The following is a 13765-nucleotide window of genomic DNA, read 5'->3' as shown; positions in this document are numbered from 1 at the left end:
GTGAGATACTGGTTTTCAAGTGAGGTCTTTGGTTAGTTGTCCAGTCTATACAGGCCTCCTTGTGGTTTATATTGACTTTTTGAGTTTTTGAATTGTTTGTACATTAAAACTAGACTGACTATTACTAGGGTCATTTCAGCCCTTTCAATCTGCTACCCCTTACCCCCATCAACCCTTGCCCCTGGGGTCTTTTTTTTTCTTTTCCATCATAAGCCAAAGTCCACGAAAGAATCTGTGGGAGAATAAAGTGATATCTTTATGTGAGGTTAAACAAGTTTTTTTCCTGAAGTAACCATGTATTGTCTTAAGGAGTTTATGCCCTGAGTTCATTCACTTGAATAGTACTGTCACTATCAAACATAAGGTTGGAATGTTTGTTTCTGTTAATCATGCAGTGGAATTTAAATACAATATTGCTTTTCTCTTTTTAAAAATGTACTCTGCTTAGAACTATTTTGGTGGAAAACTCTCTGCTCAAGGGAAAATGCCTTGGATTGAATATAATCATGAAAAAGTTTCTGGCACAGAATTCATAATTGACTTTCTGGAAGAGAAGCTTGGAGTGAATTTAAACAAAAACCTTGGCCCTCATGAAAGAGCCATCTCCAGAGCGGTGACCAAGATGGTGGAGGAGCACTTCTACTGGTGAGTCCCCTCTGGGGTGTCCCCGTCCTTTCGAAGTAAGCCCCAAGTTCTGTTTCACTTTTCAGATCCTCTTTCCACCTTTTCAGCAGTTTTCTACCTTAACAGTTTCGGATGAAGTGAGTGGCTCAGTCATCAAAGTTATTATGACTGTGAAGTTTCTGGTTACCTAGACCAGGGGTCAGCAAACCATTTCTGTACAGGACAAGCCAGTAAATATTTTAGGCTTTGCTGGCTGTACGTCTCTTTTGCAACTAGTCAACTCTGCTGTTTTATCACAGAAGCAGTGATAAGAGAGTATGCCAACAAATGAGCATGACCGTGTTCTGCTAAAACTTTATTATGGGTACTGAAACTTGAATTTCATTTAATGTACCATATCCTTCTTTTGATTTTTTTCAACCATTTAACAATGTAAAAACTTCTTAGCCTGTGGACTATAATTTGATGGGCCTTGATCTAGACTAGAACTCACTGAGCTGAGGAAGATAGTTGAATTGATTGGACTCAGGGCTTTTTACCAATACTGTATAAACTGTTGAATTAAAGTAATATTATGTCAGAGACTCAGAGGAGGGAATGGAAGACTAAGTCAAGATAGAATTCCTAGGGTCAATTGTCCATAGATAACAAGAGCTTCTGTATGTTCCAGAAGTAAAGCATACTACTCCTTTCTGGATTTTCTTTGGCTTGATTGCAAACTCCTAGTTTGTATTCCCCAAGTTTGAACCATCACATGAGTTGATGAGTTTTCCCTGTTCTGTTTTTTGTAGCCTTGAGCTGGCGGTGGTACCATGTGAGTTAAGAAGATATGGTTCTTGCTTTACAAACTCATTAGTCCATGGTTTTTGAAATTTTTCTTTCATCCATTTTCTGGAGTTTCTGCACCTTTCTCTACACCCCAGTAGATAGAGAAAGTTTCTCTTGATTTCTGCAAACTTTATCTTTTTCCAAAGATTGAATTAAGAGTTGTTAAGCCCATCGTTTTTGGCATTAATTGTTATCTGCAGGCAGATGCTGGCCCAGTAGCTTTTATTAAACCTCTCCTGCTGAGTGATATCCTCAATATGGGCTTGACTGGAGAAGGTTCTTTCTCCTCCTCCTCCCCTATTTCATTTATTCCACTCTTTCTAAATGGAGAACTTGCTGTTCCTATCTCTTGGATTTTAAGTGACCCTCTTCTTTTTCTCTTCTTACTTTTGATTCTTGCCCAGTTTATTCCAGGGCTGACCTAAGCTCCACTTCTACCCACCACTCGCCAAAGAGGTGATAGAGTAGGCAGCAAGGAGGGGGCTGGGGAGAGGCTGGAGACAGGGGTACAGATTACTGTGGAAGTATTCAGACTCAGTGTTCATGGAATGATCCGGGTCTTTTCCTTACAATAGTGGTGGGGAACTGCCGGGGCTCCCCTCCCAAGGTGTGCAGCAGTCACAGTGGGAACCAGAATGCATGACTGCATCTGACATGCATAGCTTCCAGGGAAGACTTAGCTTCTGAGAAAAGCCTCGCGAAGAGCCCATCACACTTGCTTACTAGGCTCCAGTCAGTTCTGCTGCTGTGAAGGGAAAGGAAGGACCTGCACAAGGCCACGTGACCCATGTTCCTTCCCTTGACAGAGGCCCTCCAAGGCACTACCTCATTTGATTGATGGGCCCATTGATTGCCAGAGCTGTCGCTTTGTTAGCTGTCTGAAAAGCTGAAAGCCATACATTTTAGTTGTCACTTTGGCTACAACTCTTTGATTTCCATAATGGTTTAGAAAATATATATTCCCCTTAGAAAGTTTTTGACCCAGCAACATTTCCAACTACCACACGTCACTATTTTTTGTTCTGTGTGTGCGTACATGTCATTTTACATAACTTTACTCCCTGCTAAAAGTTCATCCCTGCCCTGCCCTTTCCATCTCTTCCTTCACCAGCCCCGAGCTGATACTCCATGCGGGGTGGAGTGTGGGCGGGGTAAGGGATGGAGGTGAGAGTTGGGAAGTGGTACCCCGTGGGAAAGGATCTTAATTTTGTGGACTACAAATTTCCAAAGGCTTGGGGATCTGCTTGGGTCATATGTAGACTCTTCTAAGGACAATTTTATTTCTCTAATTCACTTTTTAATTTGAAAAATGTTGGAGGGGTTAGCTATTATTTCTTGCTTATGTCTTCTCAATGGTTAATTTGAGGAAAAAATAGTGAGGGTGGGAGGAAAGGTCTTGATTGAGATGCACATATCTAATAAATTTTCAAAGCAACACTGCTAATTCCCACAGTTCTATTTAGTCCCTAGTAGCAGAAGGAAAAACAAATCTGTTTCTTAAGGTTCTCAAGCCTTTAGCCAACTTCTTGCTTTGGGGAAACCCTGAAGAGACTTTTAGGAGAGCTCTAAATCCCAATGGAGAAAAGACCCTCCTTTCCCCATGCCCCAGGCAGAGAATCTTCAGATAGTCTTCCCTCAGGCACCTCCCATCCTCCGCTCTTCTGGTTCCAAGGCCACACACAAAATGTCTACCTGTGGAAGCTGAGGCCCAGCATATACGGATCTGACCAAAATTTGTAGGAAAATATTATAGGTATGAGCTTTCCATGATATCTTAAATTCTAACAGTCAGTGAGCTCCTAGGTTGTGTCTATACTCACATAGCCAGAAGAGGAAATTTAATAAACCTACCTTGTTTGACTCAATTGATTCAATTATGTGGAGTTTTCATATGTTTATTTTGGCCTGAAACCTTAAAAACACCCCAGGCATGATTTTATGAAAAGCAAAGGCAATGGAAAGCTAGCATTGTTATATTACATCACATAATTCTGAAACTGTTTTAGGTCTATTCAAATAAACACACTCAGCTCTAAAGTGGCTTTTCTTCCACTTGAAATCTATACACTGATGTCCCCCTTGCATTATAAAAACTGTTACTGAAGATCAAGAACACAGTTTTTAAAAATCCCCTTTGTTGTACTGAATACATAAGTACAGAGAAGCTGGTGTAAAGGGAAGTCAACTTGACACGGGGTCAAATGACTGGAATGAAACTGATTTTGGGTAACACACACTGCAGCTTCTTCAGTGTGACATACTGCCCCCTTGTGGATGTCAGTGAGCGTCTTCAGAGTCTTTCAACCCCATATGGGTATCATTTTCAGACTATGTAGTTATTATAATATTTTCACCCATAAAAATACAGGCATTAGGGCCCGTCGTGGTGGCTCGTGCTTGTAATCTCAGCACTTTGTGAAGCTGAGGTAGGAGGATTGCTTGAGCCCAGGAGTTCGAGACCACCCTGGGCAACATGGCAAAACCCTCTCTCTACAAAACAGTCAGGTGTGGTGGCGACTGAGGCGGGAGGATCTTTTGAGCCCAGGAGTTCGAGGCTGCATTGAGCCGTGATCGCGCTACTGCACTACATCCTGGGCGACAGAGTGAGACCATGTCTCTAAAAAAAATAACAAAAATTGTTCTAATGCCTGTGTGTATGTGTGCACGCGTGCACACATACACACAGGCATTAGAACAGTGAATTCAAACTTGCTTCTAGGTTGGCCATAATTTTACAATTTTGAGTGTAGTTCAGGAGATGGGGGAAGATGGGATAGTTTCATAAATTGACTTAACCAAGATCTTTTCTAAAAGCCAAGAGACTACTCTTTATGATTATAATTTTGTTCATATGTTCTCCTTTTCTTTCTTTTCTCCCCACCCCAGTTTTAGATGTAGTGAGGGCCCCTGTTTGGAGGAGTTGATGTAATGCTTGTGAAACTTGGTGAAACTACAGAAACATATCATATGCTCCTGTATTCTTGAGTAGATATTCAGAGTATAAGCAAAAGACAGCAAGGATGTAGCCCTATGCAGAGAAAGGCATTCTCATGAGTTGGAAGTCCAGGTGTTGATACTCAGTCATCAAATTGTAGTTTGTTATGGGTTCCCACTTATAAATATTCATTTCTATCACGGGCCAGGTATTAAGTTATAATGCATGATATCTTCATTAAAATACCAGGGGTCAGCTTCTCTTTGACCGTTTTCTTGTTCACCTGTAAACATTTTTGAGCAGGTTTTGTTCCTCTGTTCTAAGATAGTCTTTTAAAAAATCTCTTTGACCCCATTTTTGCAGAAGAGATTAGATACATTCGTTGTGATAAGGAAAATTAGTATTTCAACTTCTTGAAATAGATCCTCAAAATGATAAGTTAATTGCTTAGCCTTGTCAGCTTTCCAAATTGACCCTCTCTGTCCTCTCCAGTTAATGATTCATGATTCCTTTTGCAGTGGGTCTCCTCCCAGTGGAGAGTGAAGAGCCATGGATTCCAAGAGAAAAGTGGCAGCCCCTTCTTCATTTTCCATAGGCACATCTCTTTGTTCTCTTTTCCCATTTTTCTATTTAAGTATGTGTCATCTCTTAGAAACACTACTTAGCAGTAGCTGGCTCAAAAGCAAAGCCTTTTTTCATTTAATCAATAATTCATTATTTCTGCAAACTTAATGAATGACTGTTAGTGGCCAGGATGGTATGTATACCTGTTATCAAGTGGCTCAAAGGCTGGAGGCAGACATCAAGCCTTTGTAATGGTTAGTGCTGGGGGAGGGTTTGAAGAACCAAGAAAAGGCAGCCAGCCATCACTAGGGAGAAGGGGGGAAGGCTTTGCAGAGGAGGTATTGTCAAAACGGAATCCAAGGACAGTTGGAGTGGCAGACGAAGGGGCTGGTGGTCGGGAAAGGTTAGGATGTCTAGGCAGAGGGAGCAACATCTGCACAAGTTTAGAGGCAAGAAGGAGGCATTTGGGGAGTATATTAGGCCGTTTGGGCTGTCATAACAGAATACTTTTGACTGGGTGGCTCATAAAGAGCAGAAGTTTCTTTCTCACAGCTCCAGAGTCTGGCGAGTCCATGATCAAAGCATCAGTGGATTTGGTGTCTGGTGAGGGCCAGCTTCCTGACTCATAGATGGTCATCTTTCTCACTGTAACCTCATATGGTGGAAGGGCCAAGGCAGCTCTCTGGGGTCTCTTTTATAAGGGCACTCATCCCATTTATGAGGGCTCTGCCCTTATGACCTAATCATAATCCCAAAGGCCCCACCTCCACATACCAACACACTGGGGGTTAGGTTTCAACACATGAATTTTAGAGGGACATGAACGTTCAGTCTATAGCAGGGAGGTGCATGTAATTCTGTATGGCTTGTGCATGGGGTGCATGGGAGTCAGTGCTGGGAGATGGGGCCCGAGAAGGGCCAGGTCATAGAGGGGTTAGACTGTGGGGAGAGGGGCTGGCATGCCATGCAAAGGAGCTGTGGGGTATTAATGAATGACTCTAAGAAGCATTACTGTTATGATTAGGTTTGTGTTTAGGAAGCTCTTTGTATACATTGGAGCAAATCATTTCTGAAGGGCCTTGAGGGGATGTCAGGGGACCTGGTAGGAGGCCATGTTCCTTGTAGTTAAGAAATAATGAAGGGCTGAACTGCAGTGTTTATGGAGTTGGAGAAAGGGCAAATTCACAGTGTGACTGGCTGTCAGGAGTGAGGGAGAGGGGTCAGTGAAGAAAAACTCCTGGGATTCTGGCTTGGGTGAGGAGAATCAGGTTTGAATGGAACAAAGATGATGAGTGTAGTTTTGGAAATGTTGGTTTGCAGTTCCTGAGGGTCATCCAGATAGTATCCATGGATCTCAGGAGAGAGGGCTGGATATGGGAGACATGAGTGTGAAGTCATAGGTGTGAGTTAGATGGCTCCACGAGTGTGGAGTAGGAAGATAGGAGGAATGAAGATAGAGATCTTGGGAATATGTAAGGGGTGGAAGGAAAAGCAGTAGAGGTGTAAGCTAAGGGGAAGTTCCAAGAAAGAGGCCAATAGTGTCAGATACTTTAGAGAGTTCAAGAATATAGAAAGATGGTTTATTTAGATGTTGCACTGTTGACTTGAACAAGAGTGATTTTGGTGGAGTAGTTGGGGTAGAGGCTCCAACCATGTCAACAGGGTTTTCAAGAATCTTGATTGTGAAAGGAGGTGGATTCTTGTTTGCAATAGCATGGAAACATATACAATGTGATATCTTCTATGTGTGGTAGTTGATTTAGGAATCTATGAAGCATCTATTTTCTTTGGTATTTAAAGTTTATACACATTTCACTGGCCTCAACCCTTAAAGACCTGCCTCACCCTCATTTACTTCTCTTCCCTGACACTGGTCGATAATATTGAGCACAGAGAGTGAAAGAGAGGAAGAAAAATCAAGAGCAAGATAGAAGGAGAAGAGAGAAAGACCAAACAGTTTCTGAGGTTACTTCTAGCGGTGAAATTCTGAATCAAGCCAGTGTTTCGTCTTCTGTGTCCTGCATTCAGCCTGCTGCAGGTAGAGAATCCCACACCATTGCACTGGCAGAGACTCCTCCCTGCCAAGTTGTGTGGCCCAGAACAGCTGCCTCTCCCTTCATGCCTGCTACTGCTAAAACTCTCTGCACTGCTGTGTTTTTACCTTGTGTGCGTGCCCCCATTTCCCATGCTACGGAGGAAGCTGAAGTCATCAGGCAGGAACTCTAAATTTCTCTGTAGCCCCTCACCCCTTACAACACTCTCTCTTTCTGAAGCGCAGAGAAAGATGCCCCTACTTCTCTCCAAGCTGCCTCTTTCAGCCTGGCCTTCACATCTTCTAACTTGCCCTTGAACTATGGTTTCCTCAACACTCTAGAAACTTCCTAAGGTGACCTCATCTCCTCTCACAGCTTTGAAACCACCACCAACATGCCCCTGCTCACCAGTTCTCTATCTGGAGTCTAAACCTATCTCCTGAGTTCTCAGCCTTCTAGACATCTTCACTTAGGGGTTCCATGGGACCTTCAAATGCTACAGGTTAACCAATCTTTCATCATCCAAATATATTCTACCTTGTACAATCTAGTATTGGTTACTGGTATTACCATCCACTCAAACTGTCATTTTAGGAGAAAATACCTAGTTTCTCCTTACCCATAAATCTTTACATCCATTGTAGTCCAGTAGACTCTTTTTCTTCTACTGCAATGTTTCTCCTATGGATTCCTTCTGCCTTTGCCTCACCCAGTGCATCATCTCTTGCCTGGTTTTGCTGTAGTCTGGTAACTGGCCTTCCTGCTAGCATTTTCTCCACCTTCCAGTTCTTCCTTTACATTGCCACAAATCTGATTATGTTTCTTGTCTGTTTAAAGCCTTCCAGCTGTTAACCTTTGCTTTTGGAATAAAGTTCAGCTCCCTGTCCTCAGGCCTGTCCTGATTGTGCCCTTGCCGGCGCCTCCAGCCTCACCTCTTACAGGCTTCCTCAAATGCAGCCTGTACCCACATGCCCCTTACGGAAGTTCTTGCAGTTCGTCAGGCAGCTGATGCTCTTCATGCGTACACCTTCACCCTCTGCTCTGCCCGGTGAGCTCGATCAGTTACGCTTATGATCAAATCTGTGTAATTTGTCTACAAAGGATTTTTTTCCCCTTCTAACCCGTCAGCTTAGAGCCACACATTCCGCATTTTTACACTTTAGATGCTTTTCGGATGCTATTAATACTTGCTCATGTTCAATTTAGAATAATTTAGTTTTATCCTAAAACCATTGAATTCCAGAATGGTAAAAGGTTGTGTAACTTTTTTGTGTGAATTTAGACCTAATACAATTAGAGTCAAAGTGCTGAATTATTCTAAGGGAATGTGAAAATTGTCATCTTAATTACTGCAGGTGTGAAAAAAGGAGCAAGTAGGAAAGCATTTCGTTTCCATGTCTATATAGAATTTACTAGAAAAAATGTGAGCTATTCTGTATTGAAAGATCAATGGAATGCTCTGACTATACACATTAATTAGTTACTATTGTGATGTACTTCTTCCTCTTTTGGGGAAAAACTATTTCTTGATTCTTCAGTACTTTATTTTGAGAGACTTACCAAAAGAGTCACACAAAGCTTTCTAATCAGATTTATGGGCATTCGTTTAAAAAGGTAGCCAAGAACAGCTATAGCTACAGCACAGGGAGTATGTTGAAATTGGCTGTAAGACTTTTTGGTGAAAATCAGGAATCCAGCAATTTTAGAGAAATCTATTTCTTATTTTTATTTGTTTTTAGAACAGAGAATCCTTAAAGAACAGAACTATATAAAATGATCAAAATGCCTTTTTTTCCCCCTTGAGGTGGAAAACAGCATTTCATTGTAGCTGTGATTTACTGTCATTCCTTGAGTTCTCTCTCAAAATATTTTTCACCCCTTTGATTTAAAAAAAAAAAAAAAAAAACAAACCTTAAAAATCGCAGCATTCTGGCTCTGACGCTTTCCAATTCCATGAATTTCTTTTTATTTCTAAGTTTTTATTTATTGATTGATACAGTGGTCCCACTATGTGTTGCCCAGGTTGGCCTCAAACTCCTGGGCCCAAGCGATCCTCCTGCCTTGCCCTCTCGAGTAGCTGGGACTACAGGCATGTACCACCACACCTGGCTTCTGAATTTTTTGAAGTGGCCATTACTGCTATATCAGCCAGCACTAAGAGTAGAGGTGATTGCCAATACATCTTTTATTACCCATTAGGGAGGAAAAATGAAAATGTCTTATGCCTGTACTCGCACACAGCTGCATTCTTTTCAGCCTTTGGTAGAAAACCCTTTGAATTTCTATCTACCAGCACTATTAGCCATAAAAAAATTCTTGCCATTTGGGGAACAAAATCAGCAAAGACCTGGGTATGGTGGCCAGCAAAATGTTGGAACAGTGAATAGCTGCTGGCCTCGCCATACGGATTATACTGTTTTCAGGAGCACCCGAATGAGCAAGTTTACCACTAGGATCACCTAGACGGGAAAAAGGATTCAGCCAAGTTCCATTGGCAGTTGTGTTCCCTTTAGAGTTCTTGAGAACAAACTGAGGTAAAGAGTTGATTTTCTTGGAGAGCAAATCATTTACATAATATTTTGATTTATAATAAAGATGGACAGGTGCACCTACTCCCTAATGCGCTATCAAAAAAGCAAAAAGGCTAGGTGTGGTGGTGCATGCCTATAGTCACAGCTACTCTCGGGGCTGACGTGGGGGAATCACTTGAGCCCAGGAGTTATAGAGTCCAGCTTGGGCAACATAGCAAGACCCTGTATCTTTTTTTAAAAAGGCAAAAAGGTTTCTTTCAGAAATTTTTCTTTCTTTTTTTTTTTTAACTCTTTTATGTCATGAAATGTAAAATGCATATGCAGAGTATACAAAACAAATGTGCAGCTTAATTAATGAACACCAAGCATAAACCTGTGGAACCATCATTTTGCTCAGGAAAGAGAATGATGCCAACACCCCAGTCACTACTGCCTCCTGCCCTGTGCCCCCATGGGTGCTCACTCTTCTGACTCAAAGACTTTTCCAGTGGGTTTCTACTTGTTTTCTGTGGGGTTGTGTGAGAGAAGGCAGAAACGTGGCACTGGGAGGGGAGGGGAGAGTTCTGAGGGTGGGTACCAGGAAAGGTTTGATGGCGTCTTTATCTGGATTTTTTCCCATTTCTTCCACAATCCCTTAAGTCTAGGCATTGACTAGAGCCTGTTGTGATAGCTGCCATGCAGATTGCTCTTTATTAAAGCTGCAGTTATTCAGTTCCTCCAGAGTGTAGTAAATTCTGAACGACTCATTCTAAAGTGACCCTGTGGAGCTGATATGTACCTGATGCACAGTAGTAACTTGTTTCCACGCAATTCCAGGACGTTAGCTTATTGCCAGTGGGTGGACAATCTCAATGAGACCCGGAAGATGCTCTCTCTTAGTGGTGGTGGTCCCTTCAGCAACCTGCTGAGGTGGGTTGTCTGCCACATAACGAAAGGAATTGTGAAACGCGAGATGCACGGCCACGGCATTGGCCGCTTCTCCGAGGAAGAGATTTACATGCTGATGGAGAAGGACATGCGGTCTTTAGCAGGGCTTTTGGGTAATGTACCACACCTTCTATTTCTATATTTGCTATTCTTTCCTTTTGCATGATTAGTAAAACACTGTTGGTTCACTAATTTATGTTTTAATTTTGGTTGATTTCTTTGCTTCCATGTGTAGATTGCAGTCCCCACATTTAACCAAATCCTCTAATTTTCAAAAGCATGTGTCTTTCTACTTAATCACTGGTACTTGACTGTTTTTAGCATGGTGAGCCCGTGTGAAGAGAGTATGGAACATGCTTCAGCCTCACCACCTGGCTGCAAGTGATGCTGGCATTTCTGAATGTGCTGTAAGAAAACAGGGATTTTGAGCAAGGAAGCACTTTGGTTTATAAACAGGTCAGGGTCACAGGCTGCTTTAGGAACACGCTGCTCAGAGGTTCAACTGTGTGCCCATTGACGTCAAGAGTTTGAGAGGCCTGCTGACAGCACTGATTCTGATCCATTCCCTGTATATGTGGAACATTTGTCATTTTCTCACCCCTCTTATTCCTGGTCGTATTCTTAGTCCTCTTATTACTAGCACATTTAGTAGTGTGATTTTGTATTTGTCACACACAGTGATATAATTTTGTTTGGGAAACCACTAAAAGAGAAGCACAGAGAGCAGTGTGTACCCGCGGGCTGGTGAGGATGGCTGGGAATAGAATGATGTACTCTTGCTCCCCTGACCGGCTGAGGGGGCCTGGGCTGATGTGGTTCTTCACTGGGCAGAGCTTGATTCATAGCAATGACAATTCATAAACAGATATTGAATTCAGGACCTTCTATGTGTGAAATAATGGCTTCTCCTGGGGGATAGCTAATGTACAGGGAGCCAAGTCCTCCATGTGACTAGGTCATCTGACCAGGTCCTTTTGAGGGCTACTAGTTTTTTCTGCAGAAGGTGGGTTTTCACTGGCTCTCCCTCATCTGCAGTAATTTCCAGATTCACCCTCATCCTCATTCTAGAGCACATTAAGTACCTCACCTCTGCTAGGAAGTAGAGTTTAGAATTTGTTTTGTTGAAGAACACCTCGTGCCTTAGGAACTGGAAGCCATGCTGGGTGGAGGCCGTTCTGGATATAACCTGTCCCTTGCAGAGTGACCCACTCTGACTGCATCTTTCTGCTCTACATTTCAGACAGTTGCTAGACCTGAGGTCCTTCCTTGAACCTCAGCCTGCAGAGGGCAGATCCCAGTACCACATCCAGCTCTTGGCTAGCTTCATTACGGGAGTTATGTTCTGGGGGTGGGGGCTTGATACTGGCTGGACTCCTTCAAAAGCTCTGTCTGGCCTGCAGAATTGACATTGTCTAGGCCTTCTGTTGTTTTGCTCCACTGGCACCAGGTAGACCTGCTTGATGTAGATGTGAATGGAATTAACCTCAAGTTTGCCTCATTCCTTTGGAAACTTAATGCTGGACTCTTGGTCTCAGAAACCAGGCTCACAACTGGGCCATTTCTCCTTAACAATGGCTATGTCTGTTCCTGGCTTCTTCCCCTTCCTCACCGGCTCATGCTGTTGTGAGCCTCAGTAAGCAAGGAATTGAGCCCCTGGAATTATGACAGAAATTATGCTATAAGCACCACACATCTTTAACAGTGTTGCTTTTTTAACCAGAGAGGGGCGACCTTCACCTTTCGGGACATTTCTGGTTGGGAAAATCAGAGAGCAGGGTGATAGCAATAATAATGGTAACTGACAATTGTTTCTCTCGCGTTTAGCGATTTAGACAATGCTTTCTCCCCAGTTTTCAGGAGATGGAAGAAAAAGGAATCACTGATAGCTAGGCTGGATGCATGATAAGTATTCAAAACAGCATTAAAAGTCTGGATTTTCTGGGATGAGAAGCTCAGCGGGCTAGTTGAAAAGTTGGAGTTAGCTGGCGTTATATTCTGTGAGACCCGGGGAGCAGTGTAGTTGTGAACTCTGTGATAAGAGAAGCACTTTTTCTATATTTGGGGAGGGAGAGGCTCTTTGGCTGAATATCATAATTTGTCTTACTAAATGAGGAAAAAAGCCTCATTTCATTTATTGAATAAGTGAAATTCAAACTACCTCCCTGCCATCCCCACAGATGTGGCTCATTTTTGATGCCCAGATGCCTAAGAGACTCAAAATCCAAAATTACTTTTTGTTGAAATAGCTCAAGATTTGGGGAAATAATTGTCCATGGTTGTATATCTGACTCATCAGGATACATTAGTTATCAGTGTTCCTGGTCAATCAACTTCAGTGATTTGAACATTTCCCAAGTGCCAGGAGCTGAGGAATATGAAGATGGGTTAGAGATTTCCCCCTCTCTCAACTAGCTTATAGTCCAGGGGGTGATGAGGCTGTAAACCAGGAGAGGCAAAGTACTGCTGATCCCTGGTGGCCTGTTTTCATATGGCCTGTGAGCTAATAATGGTTTTTACTTTATTAAAGTGTAGGGAAAAAATGCAACAGAAATGTGCCCATGAGGCCTGGAGAGCCTGAAATATTCACCATCTGACTCTTCACAGAAGTTTGCGGACCTCTGCTCCAAATGAGGATCTGCACAAGTCAGGCTGGGGCAAGTCCCACGACAGAGACGTGTACTTGGTGCTCTGGGATGAAATAGCAGGGAGGACTGGGGAGGGCTGTAGATGAGGCGGCAGTGTGTTGGCCCAAGAAAGAAAAGAGTTGTCCCAGTGAAGAAAATAAGGACTTTTTGGGAAAATCATGAGAAAAAGAATCCCAAGTGAGTGGCATTTGGGAATCATGGTTGAAATGAAGATTAAAAGATAGTTTGGGGCCATCTTATAAAGGACAGTAATTATCATGCTAAAAGATGTATACTTTATAATACAGAAACATGGTGATGTTGCAGATTGCTGAGAATAAGAGAGAAGGAGCCGCATGTGTGATCTAGAAAAGCGGCTCTGTTGATGTTGTGGGGGATGAATTAGGCCTGGTGGGAGGTGGTAAAGAGAGACAGGAGACAGGCATAGTGAATAGCTATGGATATAGTTTTAAAAATTGTAACTTAATTCAAACTAAAATAAATGAAATTCAAACTACATAAAACAGTTAAACAAAATTAGCTAATTTTTATTTTCATATATGAAAAATACTCTGCAGTCAAATCAGGTAGAGTTAGAATAGAAAATATGGTTTTATGATATAAAATACATTAATAATATTTATCATGAATTGCTAGGAGGATAGTCATAATTATCTCAGTACTGGGAAGACATTTGAT

At 42.3% G+C, this 13765-nt stretch overlaps 1 protein-coding gene across 4 annotated transcripts in view; it reads left to right on the top strand.

Moving 5' to 3' along the window:
• Positions 1-13765, top strand: part of FAXC (failed axon connections homolog, metaxin like GST domain containing) — a 79868-nt gene that overhangs the window by 16155 nt on the left and 49948 nt on the right. For all 4 annotated transcript variants that reach the window (XM_019030163.4, XM_019030166.4, XM_019030164.4 and 1 more), the window contains 2 exons: positions 449-645; positions 10332-10555. In XM_019030163.4, coding sequence (XP_018885708.1) covers positions 449-645; positions 10332-10555 — 421 coding nt within the window. The remainder of the gene's footprint in view (positions 1-448; positions 646-10331; positions 10556-13765) is intronic.

The sequence above is a fragment of the Gorilla gorilla genome, chromosome 5, assembly GCF_029281585.2.
Source record: "Gorilla gorilla gorilla isolate KB3781 chromosome 5, NHGRI_mGorGor1-v2.1_pri, whole genome shotgun sequence".
Lineage (NCBI taxonomy): Eukaryota > Metazoa > Chordata > Mammalia > Primates > Hominidae > Gorilla > Gorilla gorilla.
The sequence above is the reverse complement of the archived record's forward strand: the minus strand, read 5'-3'. Positions and strand labels throughout refer to the sequence as shown.